The sequence below is a fragment of the Sapajus apella genome, unplaced genomic scaffold (assembly GCF_009761245.1).
Source record: "Sapajus apella isolate SASKATOON/1434 unplaced genomic scaffold, GSC_monkey_1.0 scaffold27, whole genome shotgun sequence".
Lineage (NCBI taxonomy): Eukaryota > Metazoa > Chordata > Mammalia > Primates > Cebidae > Sapajus > Sapajus apella.
Window position 1 is genome coordinate 18,331,120 of NW_022436967.1, and position 16,203 is coordinate 18,347,322.

Genomic DNA, 16,203 nt, shown 5'->3' on the forward strand with positions numbered 1-16,203 from the left:
AAAAGTAGTCATTTTTACTAAAAAATAATTTGCCACCAACAGATCCTTGGAAAATCAGATACATAAAAAAAAGCTTGAAAACTTAAGAAATCGTTAACATGTGTAAAGCTAAATCACATTGATTATATAAAAATAATAATGATTCCATATCAGGTATTACAATGGACTGACTATTTGTATTCTCCCCAAATTCATATGTCGAAATGCTAGCCATCAGTGTGATGGTATTGGAGATGGGACCTTTGGGAGCTGATAAAGTCATGAGGGTATAGCTGTCATGAATGGGATTAGTGCCCTTATAAGGAGCTGAAGAGGCCAGAGTATTTTCCTTCCACCATGTGAGGACAGGCAATTTGCAGCCCAGAAAAGGGCCCTCACGTGAACCTGACTACGCTGACACCCTGATCTTAAACTTCCAGCCTCCAGAATGGTGAGAAATAAATGTCTGTTGTTTATAGCCACCCGGTCTATGGTGTTTTGTTATGGCAGCTCAAACTAAGACCAGCATTAAAAATCAAGATATAAATAAAATACTGCTACACACTAATGTGTAAGAGGATCATTCTATAGGACATGTATTAGTAAGAGAGAAAGCATATGGATAAACTTTAGTTTTAAATATACAAAATGAAATATTTTAAGCATAACCATTTAAAGGATAGAAAGAGATAATAACTTTTAAAGTAATACCAGGGGAAAGGATCGATCTAAAACATGTAAGAAAATATATTGGAAAAACTTGAAAAAAGGATAATAGTTGTGCATAAAATAAATATTGGAAATACATTTAAGTATGTCAGTAATCACAAATTTGTAAAGAGGCAAAACTTACCATCTTAGAAAAAAAGTAATCTTTGGATCACAAAACGTTTGGGTTAAAAAAAATCTAGTCATATACTCTTTATAAAAGTCACTCCCCGTACATAAGGATATAGGCTGTTTGAAAGCAAAAAGATGGATATAGCAGGCCAATACTAATTTTAAAAAGCTTTTATAGCTATATTGTAGTCACATTAGTTTCAAGATAAAAAAGAATTATTACAGATAGAGACGGTCCTGTCAAGATGATAAAAGGTTCTATTTTCCGATAACATAGTTTTAAATTTATATATACTTACGTACCTAATGAAAGTCTTAAAACATCTAAAATAAAGTGATCGAATCACAAGAATACACTGATTATTGGAATATAAAATGGTTTATTAACTTGGTGTATTAACTTTGCAGAGCTATTTGTTCATTTGTAGAAAAGTTGAAGATGCAGTCCCACTTCTAGGCACACATCCCCTAGAGAGCTGCTTTCACCTACATTCAAGTGTACAAGATTTTTCAGAGCAACATTATTTATAAGAGTAAACAACTAGGAATAACTTAGCTGGCCATCATTGGAGAATGTATATAAATAAACTGTGGTATACAGCTATTGAATGTAATATGGCACAACATCGAAAGTTAGTAAATATGAGCTATATGTGTTCACAAAAATGAAAGCGAGGACTAAAAGCCTGTGAAGCTAATGTTGAACAATGATAAAGTACATCCCAACAGAACACAGAAAAACTGGATACACTATGATACTATTTACATACTTAAAATGGCAAAATTATACTCTGTCCTAAGGTTCCACCCATACATATGTAGTAACAATATAGAGAAAGGCAAGGGAATGGTACCTAGCATATCTGAGAGAGCCATCATCCCTGAGGAGATGGGAGGGTGCCGCAGGTGGTGGGGAAGAAGGCAATCGAGAGCTGCACCTGTATTGAGAAGGTTGGCTTTCTTAGGTTAGTTAGTGACACATGTATGTCTGTCTGGTTATTTACATACTGTTTTTTTTTTAATCTGCAAAAAAAATTATAGATATTTTGATACTAGGGAGAAAATATAAATACAACTTGTTAACAAGAAACATGCATATACTACCTCAATTCAAAAGTGTGGTCTTTTTTTTTCTTTTTGAGAGGAAGTTTCACTCTTGTCACCCAGGCTGGAGTGCAATGGAGCGATCTTGGATCACTGCAACCTCCACTCCTGGGTTCAAACGATTATCCTGCCTCAGTCTCCCGAGTAGCTGGGATTACAGGTGCCCACCACCATACACAGTTAATTTTTGTATTTTTAGTCGAGACGGGGTTTCACCATATTGGCCACGTGGGTCTCAAACTCCTGACCTCAGGTGATCCATTCACCTCAGCTTCCCAAAGTGCTGGGATTACAGGCGTTAGCCACAGTGCCTAGCCCAAAAATGTTGATAGCAATATTTTGAAAATATATTTGATAAAAACCTCACTGCAAATTTACTTAAATTCGAACAAAACTTTTTAATGATGCACTAAGCAGTAACTTGCAAGCTGTTGGGATGGAATAACATTAATCAATTTATTTCACAATTAATCCAGGCTAAAAAGATGTTGATATGACTGAGTTCCTGGTATTAAAGATGGCTAGGGAATTTGAAATTTTGTTCTCTTTCTTTTGAGATACTTCTTTGCCTTAAGTTTACTTTATTGTTTTATATTAAAAATGCCTCATTAAAAACGTAATTTAGATTTTATAAAAGAACATCCTCCTGGGAAAAAGATGAGGTAATAGAAATGAAAATATATTAATTGTCCAGGCATGGTGGCTCATGCCTGTAATCCCAGCACTTTGGGAGGCCAAAGCAGGTGGATCACTTGAGGTCAGGAGTTTGGACCAGCCTGGTCAACATGGTGAAACCCCATCTCTACTAAAAATACAAAAAAAAAAAAAAATCACTGGGCATGGCAGCAGACACCTGGAATCCTAGCTACTTGGGAGGCTGAGGCAGGAGAATTGCTTGAACCAGGGAGGCAGAAGTTGCAGTGAGCCGGGTTTGTGCCATTTCACTCCAGCCTGGATAACAGAAGGAGACTCCATCTCAAAGGAAAAAAAAGGAAAATACATAAATCATAGTTGATTTATTTTTAAAGTTACCCCTCAAAATGTAGGAAATTTAATTCTAAAGTTTTTATTTCTAGGAATTTCTCTTAGACAGTAAACAATTTGTACCATCTAGATCAAGGGTTCTCGAAGTTTCTTCATTCATGATGCCCTGAGGATCTCAGTAGACTTTTATGGTAACCATAGACCAAAAGAAATGATCTAAGAATTTAAGCAGTTACATCACAGCAACCACCCAGCATCCAGCATTGCAAAGACAGGACATCATTGGAAGAAATGCAGCACAATCCAATGTTGAAACATGGAACTGCCTTAAGCTAGTCATTTTCAGTGTCTAACAGATGTGGATTATTCCTATTTCCCCTGAAAATGTAAAATATCTCATAGCACCTGTATTAGTCTGTTATCACACCACTATGAATAAATACATGAGGCTGAGGAATTTGTAGAGGAAAGAGGTTTAATTGACACTCACAGTTCTGCATGGCTGGGGAGGCCTCAGGAAACTTACAGTCATGATGGAAGGGGAAACTAACTTCACATGGCAGCAGGAGAGGGAAGTGCAGAGCAGAGTGGGGAAAGCCCCTTATAAAACCATCAGATCTTGTGAGAACTCACTATCATAAGAACAGCATGAGAGTAGCCACCCCCATGACTCAGTTACCTCCCACTGGGTCCCTCCCATGACATATGGGGATTATGAGAACTACAATTCAAGGTGAAATTTGGGTGGCACACAGCCAAATCATATCAGCATACCTGTGAATTTGCTGCCGTGTCCTGTAGACCCTATAACACACATCTGAATACAGAAGGCTCTGCATTCATTCATTCACTGGCATTTTTGGTGGTATCTTTTCATTGACTACAGGAGAAGCCGTACAAGTGCTCAGAGTGCAGCAAGGCCTTCAGCCAGAAGCGAGGCCTGGATGAGCACAAGAGGACGCACACTGGAGAAAAGCCTTTTCAGTGTGATGTGAGTTTGGATTCTTTTTTTTTTTTCTCCCATAGTGTCTTTCAATAATAGGAAGTAGGGGTGTGTATGTGTGTGTGTGTGTATGTGTGTTGTAGTGCTGGTATGTGCCTTTGCCTGTTAATGTCTCGTGCTATTTATAGCTTTTTCTTTCACAATACATGTAACCACATTGTAATCATTTTATTCATCTTGGTTTGCTGGCAGCAAATAAATTCTGATTTTCTTTTAGACATGCTTGTATCCTGCTTTAATACCATTGAGTTGTTCTTCTAAGGTGAAAATGCATGACAATTTGAGGCAGCTATTTACTGGGTAATGATAATTAAACCAGAGATTCGGCTGGTCATACATATTATTTAGTTAGTTAAAGCTAAACATGTACAAAATTTCAAAATGCTATAAACTCCTTTGTCTTAAATAGTGCTATTACTTAGTGTCTAGATTTTCTGCTTATGACATTTGAATTGAAATGGAAATATTTGACATATCATGCATTATTTCTGAAAGGAATAAATACTATTGTTGTCAGTAAAATTAATCTGAACATTGATCAATTTAGAGGAAATAAAGCCAGTTTCTCAACCAACAGTGCCACTGTGCTTTTGTGCAGGACTGGCAGTTGATAGAGAATGGACACAGATGTTAGGGAATCAATGTAAGAAAAAACATTAAAGCTGTACTTTGTGATATGGCACAGAGCAGAATCCTGTTTAAACATTGAGGGAAATTCCAGAACTTAGTTCCATCAGCATGTCCCAGTGGATAAAGCATAGGGTAAGCAATCCGTATGAAGGGAAGCTCACAAACACAAGATGTTTTCCTTGTCCTTTCATGAAACTTCAGTGGTAAGGTTAATGCAACCATGTATTCCCAGCAGGCATACTCATAAAAATACCTTTATTAACTGCACTTTTTAAAGAAAAGAAACAGTTGTAGAGAAAGAAACACACGCATATAAAGGGCTATACTGAATAGAGCTACAGCCGTAGTTCAGTGATTTCAGTTAGTTTAATTAATTGCTGCTTTTATTGGAAGCATTTTCATAAAGGCAAAACCTATTTAGATGGTTTAATTGCACTGCCACACAGATAACTGATATGGCCCTGAAATTAAATACTAACTGCGTATGGACATCTTTCTACCATCACATTTAACCCATCTTTTTGTCTATGCTGAATGCTTTTGTTGAATATTTCCTTAGGTAAATTGAACCATCATGTTACATTTTTTAAAGCTGTAATGTTACAATATGACTTTTTTCTATCTGCTTCTGTCCCATTTATTTCTATAAGGTGTTTAAAACTCCAAAGTCTTCATTGGCAGCCCATACTGATCTGTTGAGTAGAGATCCATATTTCTGAGTGCCTCCTAAACATTCCTGAAATGCAGCCTGCTCAGTAGAGAACTGTCTGTCTTTGCTCCAAAATCTTGTCCTCCTAACCACTGTGGACAGAAGTCACCCTTTCCCATCCCACTTCAATCTGTCTCCCTCTTAAAGACCTCTCACATTCATTTATTCCTCTTAGTTTTCATTTCTACTTGTAACACATAGCTCAGACCTCCACTGTTTCATATTATATCCAGTCTCTAGTATGTGTGTTCTCTACCCTGTCACCCTACCAAGGTGATGCATTTTTTAAAATTAAGGTGAAATTTACATGATATAAAATTAACCATTTTAATATGAACAGTTTGGTGACAGTTAGTATACTGACTGTGTTTTAAAAGCAACACCTCTCTAACTCAAAAATATTTTCATTGCCACAAAATAAAACTCCATACCCAATAAACATTTACTTCTCATTCCCCTCATCCCTTAGCAGCTACCAATCTGCTTTCACTTCTATAGACTTACCTATTCTAGATATTTCATATAAGTGAAATATACAGTATGTGACCTTTCATGACTGGCTTCTTTTATTGAGCAAAATGTTCTTAAGGTTTATCCACCCTGTCTCATGTATCAGTAGGTCATTCTTTTTTATGGCTGGATGATATTCCATTATATTTTTATATCACAATTTGTGTATCCATTTATCTGTTGACGGACACTTCTTTCTGCCTTATAACTACTGTGAACAGTGCTGTGGTGAACATGAGCATGTAAGTATTTGAGTACTTTTTAAAAATTATTTGGGATATATACCTAGGATGGAATTGCAGAGGCATATGTGATTCTGTTTAACTTTTTGGGGAACTGACATACTGTTTCCCACAGGAGTGACACCATTTTATATTTCCACCAGCAATGCACGAGGATTCCAATTTCTCCCCATTCTTGCCACACTTATTTTGTATTTAATTATTCATCTTGGTGGGTGTGAAGTATCTGACCATGGTTTTGATTTACATTCCCCAAAGGACTAATGATGTTGAGCATCTTTCCATATGCTTCCTGATCATTTCTATATCTCCTCCGAAGAAATGTTTTTTCAAGTCCTTTGCCCATTTTAAAATGGTGTTGTCTTTTTGTTGTTGAGTTATAAGAGGTTTTAAATTTTGGATGTTAGGCTGTTATCAGATATATGATACGCAAATCTTTTCCCATTCTGTGGGTTTCCTTTTCACTTTTTTGATAATATCTTGGGATGCCTAGGCCTTTTAATGTCGATGAAATTCCCTTTATGCATTTTTTTCTTCTCTATTTGATCATGCTTTTGGTGTTATATCTAAGTATCCATTGCCAAATCCAAGGTTATGAAGATTTTGTTCATAACCTTGGTTTTGTTTTGTTTTGGTTTTGTTGTTTGTTTATGTTTTTGTTTTGAGAGTCTTATAGTTTTAGCTCTTATATTTAGGTCTTTGATCGATTTTGATTTAATTTTTATGTATGGGATAAGGAAAGGGTCCATTCTCTGCATTTTTCAGTATTGAATATGGTAGGTTTTTCATAAATGCCCTTTTTTTTTTTTTTAATCAAGAGAGGATGTTGGAGTTTTTCAGATTCCTTTGCAGCGTCAGTTGAGATGATTATGGTTCTTTTCCCCTTTGTTGTGTTTGTATGATGTATTACTTTGATTAAGCGTTGGTCATGGTTTAGAATCCTTTTAAGATGCTCGGAGATTTAGTTAGTATTTTGCTTGTTTGTTTGTTTCAGGATTTTTGCATCTGGATTTATAAGAGATTTTGGTTTGTGGTTTTCTTTTTTCATAGCATCTTTGTTTGACTTTGGTATTAACATAATGCTACACTTACAGAATGAGTTGGGGAATGATTCCTCCTCTTCTGTCTTTTTGAAAGACTTAGAGAATAATGGGTGTTTATTATTCTTTAAATGTTTGGTAGAATTTATCAGTGAAGCCACCTGATCCCGGTCTTTTCCTTGTTGGGATGCTTTTCATTTGATTTAGCCTCTTAATTGGTCTTCTAATTTTTTCAACTTTTTTCATGAGTCAGTTTTGGTAATTGCTGTGTGTTTCTAGAAATTTGTCCATTTCATTATAGTTACTCAGTTTGTTGGCAAATTAAGTAACTATGATGAAATAGACAAATATAGATAGATAGATAAATAGATAGACTGATACATTGATATATAGAGATAATCAGTTTTTTACAATTTTGCACAAATGACACATCAGTCTACTTTAACCTATTAGGTACAGTCATTGCAGGCTGTGCAAATGGCCTAGCATACCTATAGTGATGACTGAAATCATTCTTGCTCCTGCCCAGGTCTCTCTTTTGAACCCTAGGCAGATATTTTCAACTGCCTATAGGACATCTCTCTTGTACTACAAACTGAAATCATGATCTCTCAGCTTTCTTAATCTCTCAACATGATCCTTTTAATTTCTCATGTTTCTGAGGACTGTACCATCCCCAAATAACCCAAACCACATGTATGAGCCTCATGTTGGACACCTCTTTTTCCCTAAGCCAAGAATGATAGCCATTATCCTCGTTAAGGTCCTACTATGGGAAAGACACAGAGATCCACAGTTTGCATATATTCTCTCTGATCTCTACTAAAACTTGGAAATATATAGCTGTTATCTGCATGTATATGAAGCAGTCAAGGTTCACTGAGGTTGAGTGCCATGCCTACAGTTCACAGCAAGTCAAGATTCTAGAGTTCAAGGTTGTAGTCAGCCAAGATTGTGCCACTGAACTTCAGCTTGGGTGAGAGAGTAAGGCTCTGTATCAAAAAAGAAAAAAAGATCCTAGGGTCCAAACCCAGGTCTTTCTAAGCAGCTTACCATGCAGCTTTCACTCACACTCAGTAATTCCTGCCTTTGCTTCTATCTGTTTTTCAAACATATCACCATCTCTAAATTCTAATTGTCACCTTCATTTCTCTAATTTTCTCATACCCTACATCCAATCCAGTAGCAAATTCAATTGGTTCTACATTAAAATAAGTTCAGGGTCTGAACACTTCTCATATCTCCACAGCTTCATCTCAGTCTCCTGGAATGTTGCTATACCTTCTTAGCTGCTCTCTCTCTCCTTCTGTCTTTGCTCCAACAGTCTCTCCTAAGCTTGCCATGCAGAGGAATCTTTGTAGAACCCAAGTCAGATTATATATTTGTAAAATGCATTTGCTCAAACCTTCCAATGACTGTGCATCTCATTTAGAGTGGAAAACAGTTTTATCATGATCTAACAGACCCCACATAACCTGCAGCCCTCACCCTCCCACTCTGCTCTCTTTGACTTCATCAGCACCCTCTACCTGATTCTGGTCACAGGCCCTCCTTACTGTTCTTTGGAAACATTGGGCTGACCCAGCATCTATATCTTGACCTTTGCATTTGCTGTTGCCTCTGCCTAGAACACCTTTCTCTTCAGGTGTCCTCATGGCTTGCTCGTGTGCTTCTTTCACATCTCTGCTCAAATTACCTTCTCTCTTATCTCCGTTCCTTCCTTAGCTCTTATTTTATACTATTTGTCTTCATGGCACTTATATCCACCAAAAATTTGTTTGTTTATTTATTATAACCTCCATGAAAACAAGATTTTGTCTTTATTATTTATTGCTGCATCCTCAAGCCTAGAATGGTTGCATATAAGAAGCATTCAATATTTAGAATGAATCAATAAATGAATTAGTAACTACTGCTTTTGTTCATGTTCAAATCATTTCTGGCCTGGAGTGGAACAACAGTACTGGCTTCCCTGGATCCAGTTTCATACTCTCCTGCTTGCTAACTGAATTATATTTTAGTTTCAATCTCTATTTAGAATCATTTGATAAATTCCCACCACTTACAAAATATACTTCCACTTTCTTGTTATGACTACCATGATGTCCAGGATTTATTTCCAGCTTACAACTAATTTATTTTCAATTTATTTCTCTAATGACATCTAATCTTCAGATTTTGTGAACTCATTTTAGCTCCCCAACTGAGCCGTGTTTTGTTTTTTTGTTTATTTGTTTTTTTAAGATGGAGTCTTGCACTGTCACCCAGGCTAGAGTGCAGCGGCGTGATGTCCACTTACTGCAACCTCTGTCTCCCAGGTTCAGGCGATTCTCCTACCTCAGCCTCCTGAGTAGTTGGGATTACAGGTGCCCTCCACCACGCCCAGCTAATTTTTTGTATTTTTAGTAAAGACAGCGTTTCACGATGTTGGCCAGGCTGGTCATGAACTCCTGACCACGTGATCTGCCTACCTCAGTCTCCCAAAGTGCTGGGATTACAGGTGTGAGCCACCATGCAGTCCCTGAGCCATGTTCTTCACACTCAAATTACCCCTGTCTATCTTCTTCCCTCTCCCTGTCATATCATTCCCCCCTTTTAGACATGATAAACCACCATTCATCCTTCCAGATCCAGGCCTTTTGCCATTTTTTCCTTAAAGCCTGCCCTCTTCTCTCCAAGCCATGGACTGCAGTCTCTTCTGTGCCTCTCTTTGCACTAAGCTCGTGACTTTACAAATGTTTCCACTTAGACTCCACAAGGGAAAGACGGTGTGTTCTTTGTCACGTTGTTCCCAGCAGAAGTGGTAGGCACATTGTATGTGATAAGTATTTGTTAATTGAAGATATTTGTATAGAATTTACCGAGGTGCTTTCTGTTAAATATCTTATTTCACTTTACTTAAAAACAAAATCAGTTTACCTCTAGCCTAGAGTAAGAATAAATATTTTCCTAATACTCCTAAGTTGGAAAAGGCTGAAGGTTTGGATAAGAATCACAGGTGGAAAGAAAAGGAAGCATCCCTGTTGTACTATTTGAACTCTTTTTTGCTCTCCCCCATTTTTAAAATGAATGTTCTTGCATTTATCTGATTTATACAGAGCATCATTTGGAGTCTTTTACTGACTGCATTCAAGTTCAGAAAACAGCTTTTAACGTCTGGGTAGTCAGTTTTACAACTGTGACATCAGATACTCTCTCCTGATATTTAATCCTGTACTCTGGCTCTCATTCAGCAAGCTGCTGGATTGTTCCATTTCATCTCCAATGTGGAGCTTCTAGGACTTCCTTAATTCAGAGCCATTATCAGTGATTTCAGGATCTTGCTCAACTTCCTTTCTATTTTTTCCAGCTTGCCCTTGCTCTCATTTTCCCCTAGTGACTGTGTAAATGGACTTGCTTGTATCCCTCCCACCACAGTGGCAAGCTGAACTGAGAACCTTTCTCTATTTTCACAGTGATTTTTATTATTTTTTTTTAGTGGTATTAGCCAAGCAAATGGAAAAAGTAGGGTGAACTCACATATCTCTGTTTGAAATAAGATATTTTAGCAATAGTTGGCCTTTGGGAGGGAGGATAGACTCTGAACCCAGACTGTCTGGGTTTAAATTCTAGAAACACTACCTAGTTCTTTAAGCCTGGAAAACCTCATTAATCTTTTATGTTTTCGTTTTCTTCTGTAAAATGGGTTTAATAGTAGTACTTGTATCTACTTAAAAAGATGGTTGTAAGGATTAAGCAAGTTAATATTTAGAAATTGCTGAGAGTGGCTCCTGGCACATGGTGAAGCTGTAGGATAGTAAACCCTAGGCCTGGTGATGGACACTGGGATGAAATAGTAGACAAGATGCCATGTTCTGTGCCCTCATAGAACTCACATTCTTGTGGAGTATAACATTAAACAAATACATGAGACCAGCCATAGTGGCTCATGCCTGTAATCCCAGCACTTCGGGAGGCCAAGGCAGGAGGTCGGTTAAACCCAGGAATTCAAGACCAATCTGGGCAACATAGCAAGACTCCATGTTTACAAAAAAATTAAAAAAGAAAAATTAGCTGGGCGTGGCAGCACACTCTTGTAATCTCAGCTACTCAGAAGGCTGAGGTGGGAGGATTGCTTGAGCCTAGGAGGTCAAGGTTGCAGTGAGCTATGATCAGACCACTGCACTCCAGACTGAGTGACAGAAGACACCATGTCTCAAAAGAAAAACAGCACTTTGGGAGGCCGAGGCAGGTGGATCATGAGGTCAAGAGATTGAGACCATCCTGGTCAACATGGTGAAACCCCATCTTTACTAAAAATGCAAAAAATCACCTGGGCATGGTGGCGCGTGCCTGTAATCCCAGCTACTCAGGAGGCTGAGGCAGGAGAATTGCCTGAACCCAGGAGGTGGAGGTTGCGGTGAGCCGAGATCGCGCCATTGCACTCCAGACTGGGTAACAAGAGTGAAACTCCATCTCAAAATAAAAAAAAAAAAAAAAGAAAAAAAAAAGAAAAAAAAAAACAAAAACAAAAAACCAAATACATAAATAAACATCTAATTATAATTCATGATAAAGACTGGGAAAGAGAAGGAAATAAAAGCCATGAGGCTATGAATGAGTAGTTACGGAAGAATTCTCTGTGAAAGTGAGTCTAAGTAAACTAAAAGATTCGAAGAATTAGCCGTGGGAAAAAATGCATTTCAGGAGAGGAACAGTATGACTGGAGGCTGGGAATGGGCATCGGGGAAAGAGAAGGCTAGTGGAGCTGGAGCACAGTGAGAGAAAGAGAGGGGTGCAGGGTGAAGTCAAAAAGAGAATTGGAGGCTTTGGAGCCACATTAAGAAATGTATTGTGAATCTAATTTCAGTAAGAAGCCATTGAAGAATTTGGTATCCATTGTTTATGTTGACGTTGGGTTTGGAGAAGGAGCGAGAGAAATATAACATGAGGAATAAATATTAAATATTCTTTATGATTATGAATTCTAATATATACTTATAGAAACAATTTAGCATTTCTTTCACTTTAAAATACTCTCCATAGATACTTTCTTCAGTTTCTCCAGGATTATTCTACAGTCTTTGGGGGAACTTATATTGTCCATAGAGTTTTAATCAATCAATCAGTGAATCTATCCCCCATTATTTCTTTAATTCAAGAAATATTTCTGGAGTGGCTACTCTTGCCCTCGTGTTCCTTAGTTTAACAAGGAGACAGACATAAAAAAAATGAATGACCAATCATGAATGACACTTGAGGAAAGTGTTGTGAAAGAAAAGTAAAGCCTGCAATGAGAGCATTTAAAAGACACCATCACCTGGCAGCAGGTGTTTCACGTGGGCTTCCTAAGGGTGGGTAAGAGTAAGCTAGGTAAAGAGAAGTGAGAAAGTTCTGAGGCAGGAAGCCCAGTGGTATCTTCAAGAACCTGCAGGAGAGCTGTTTAGCTTGGCTAAAGCTCAGTGATTACCCTACAAGCAGTGAAAAACCATGGAATAATTTTAGATAGCATTGTGATATTTATGTTTTCAAAAAGTCATTTCAACTGTTACGTGGAGCATGGACTGGAGAAGATGAGAATGAATGCAGAGAGATTCAGACAGTATTTAGCAGTGCATTATTTTGGCCTATGTGAGTGTGTCCTGCACATTTCAGGGCATTACTTGCATGCCTGCTCCTATGCAAAATGCAAGTAATATTTCCTATTTGTTGAGACAGCGAGATGCCCCCCCACAATTCCAAACATTTCCTGCAGAAAGGGGAAATTGTACCACCTCTATCTGAGGATGATTGAAGCTGGCTATTGCAATTACCTAGGCTTTAGTTTTCAGAGTGAGGATGTGTACATCCCAGCAGGCATACATGACATCCATTGGAATATGGGAAGAAAACATTACCACTTTGATTCCCATTTATTTTGTTTTCTTTTTCAACTTTTATTTTAGATTCAGAGAGTACATATGCAGGTTTGTTACATGGATATATTGCATGATGCTAAGGTTTGGGGTACAAATGATCCCATCAGCCAGGTACTGAGCATAGTAGCCAGTAGTTTTTCATCCCTTGTCCCCTGCCTTCCTTCCCTGCTCTACTAGTCCCCAGTCTCTATTGTTACCACCTTTATGTCAATGTTTAGTTTCCACTTATAAGTGAGAATATGCAGTATTTGGTTTTCTGTACCTGCATTAATTCACATAGGATAGTGGCTTTCAGCTGTATCCATGTTACTGCAAAGGACATGATTTCACTCTTTTTTTTAGCTACATAGTATTCCTTGATATATATGCACATTTTCTTTATCCAGTCCACTGTTCATGGCACCTAGGGTGATTCCATGTCTTTGCTATTGTGAATAGTGCCGCAATGAACAAGTAATTGCATATGTCTTTCTTGTAGAATGATTTGTATTCTTTTGTATATATACTCAATAATGAATGGGATTACTAGGTTGAATGGTAGTTCTGTTTTAAGTTCTTTTAGAAATCTTCGGACTGTTTTCTGCAGTGGCTGAACTAATTTACATTCCCTCCAACAGTGTATAAGCATTCCCTTTTCTCTGCAGCTTCACCAGCATCTATTGTTTTTTTGACTTCTTCACAATAGCCCTCTGACTATGATGGTCAGTGATGATGAGCATTTTTCCATGTTTGTGTCCACTTATATGTCTTCTTTTGAGAAGTGTCTGTTAATGTATCTTGCACATTTTTAATGGGGTTGTTATTTGCTTGTTCAATTGTTTAATTTCCTTAAAGATTCTGGATATTAGAACTGTTGGATACACAGTTTGTGAATCTTTTCTTTCATTCTGTCAAGTGTCTGTTTATTTTATTGATTAGTTTTGCTGTGCAGAAGCTGTTTAGTTGTATTCGGTTTCACTTGTGGATTTTTTATTTCATTGCAATTAAAGCAATTGCAGAGAATTTAGTTGTAAATTATTTTAGAGAATTTAGTTGTAAATTATTTCTCAAGGCCTCTGTCCAGAATGGCATTTCCTAGGTTTTCTTCTAGGATTTTTATAGTTTAAGCTCTTACTTACATTTAAATCTTTAATTCATCTTAAAATTAATTGTTGTATATGTTGAAAGGTAGGGATCTAGTTTCATTTGTCTATGTATGGCTAGCCAGCTATCCCAGTACTGTTTATTGAATAGGGAGTCCTTTCTCTGTTGCTTATTTTTGTTAACCTTGTCAAAGATTAGATAGCTGTAGGTGTATGACTTTATTTTTGGGTTCTCTATTCTGTTACATTGGTCTATGTGTTTGACTTTGTCCTAGTATCCTGCTGTTTTGGTTACTGTAGCCTTATAGTATAGTTTGAAATTGGGTAATGTGATGCCTTCAGCTTTGTTCTTTTTGCTTAGGATTGCTTTGGCTATTTGGGCTTCTGTTTTGTTGTTGTTGTTCTATGTAAATTTTAGAATAGTTTTTCCTAGTTCTCTGAAAAATGATACTGCTTGTTTGATATTTGATAGTAATAACATTGAATCTGTAGATTGCTTTGAACAGTATGGCCATTTTAATGATACTGATTCTTCTAATCTCAGAGCATGGAATATTTTCCCATTTGTTTGTGTCATCTGTGATTTCTTTTAGCAGTGGTCTGTAGTTCTACTTCTAGAGATCTTTCACCACCTTTGTTAGATGTATTCCTAAGTATTTATTGTATGTGGCTATTTTAAAAACAGGAACAAAATTAAAAGTTATTATCATGAAATAGATGATTTGACTTTGGTGCCCTGGCTTGGGCACTGTTGGCTTGTCTCTTCTGAGGTGCAGTATCACATGTGATCAAAGTGAAGAACATCAATTCCATGGTGCTGCTGGTTGGCTGACAGTCCCAATGCACTTCTTTGCTTTTAGCGTGCTGTTAGGATTATAATTTGTGTCTCTTGGATTAACAGAGATATGGATTATATTACCTGGTTTTAAATAAAGTAATGCTTACAAAATGAACAAGTGGCTAAAAGAAGACTGTACAGAAACCACAGATTGAAAATAATATTAATGATATAAGCACAAGGTAACGAAAAGAAAGCAGCAGAGTTAATACTACTAGTCTGTAGCAATTTGAGATAAAATACAATGACATTATCATATGTGGTGAGAAGTAAGCCAAAAATGGAAATTATTAAGGAGACATCTGGAATACATATATATTTGCCTATATATTTGTTAAAGATGACTCTGGTCCTAAATATGTATCCCATCTTAAAATCTTGCCTAGTGAAAATATAAAGCCATAAATATTAATTTCACATTAAAATATTTATTTTGTCTTTATCTTCAAAATTTTATGTCTTTAATATAATATATAAATGCAGTAGTGCATATGTATGCTTTATCTAAAAATACACATACTACAGTTGCATGTTGCATGCTAAAATATTTTCTTAATGAGAGAAGCACTTGTCTAAGTAAGCAGTTAGTGTCTCTGACTCAGGTGGTAGCAGTGGAGATGGAGACGATTGAGTGTCTTCATGTCTTTGAGTAAAATGGGCAAAGAAGAACCGGTGGAACTTTGTGATTAATTAAATAAAATGGGAAGAGTGAGACATTGGGTTAAGGTTAACTGCTACATTTGCAGTCAAACCAGGTAGAGGGTGGGACCATTTTTTGAGACTTAGATTTGAGAGGCAAGAACTCAGTTCAGTTTTAGACATAGTAAGTTTGTAGTACCAGTGAATTATCCAAGTGGTCAAATACTCCACTGTCGATATCAGAAGGGGGACTGGATCAGAAATATTACTTGCTACTAGTGATCTCCATATATGTGGTAACAAAAGGCATGGCTATGATTAAGATCACCAGGGGAGAAAACACCTAGTGAATGGAGAAGAAGCCCAAGGATTGGGCACTGAAATGCAGACTTAGGATGGAGGAAAAGCCTATACTGTACCAGCAAACAAAGGGGAATAAAAGGCCAGAGAATTAGAAGGAAAACACGGAGAGTAGGTCATTATGGAAACTGAAGGAATGACAGAGGAAAGTGGTCAGGCATGTCCAATGATGCCAAGAATTCATGTTAAATGAGGGCTCAGAAGTGCCAGGAGTAAGCAACGTGCAGATTATCCATAACATTTTAGAGAGCTGTTTGGAGAGTTAAGAAGTCCAAGACAGAAGTCTGATGTGAATGGTCTTTTTTTTTTCCCCCACTTATTTATTTTATTGCATTTTAGGTTTTGG

The 16,203-nt window shown here is 37.1% G+C and overlaps 1 protein-coding gene across 5 annotated transcripts in view; it reads left to right on the top strand.

Annotated features, from left to right (window-relative positions):
* Nucleotides 1-16,203, top strand: part of PRDM5 (PR/SET domain 5) — a 218,462-nt gene that overhangs the window by 198,158 nt on the left and 4,101 nt on the right. For 4 of the 5 annotated variants that reach the window (XM_032292421.1, XM_032292419.1, XM_032292420.1 and 1 more), the window contains one exon: nt 3,794-3,898. In XM_032292421.1, coding sequence (XP_032148312.1) covers nt 3,794-3,898 — 105 coding nt within the window. Of the gene's footprint in view, nt 1-3,793; nt 3,899-16,203 lie in introns of those variants that run through there. The other variant, XM_032292425.1, reaches the window with a different exon arrangement.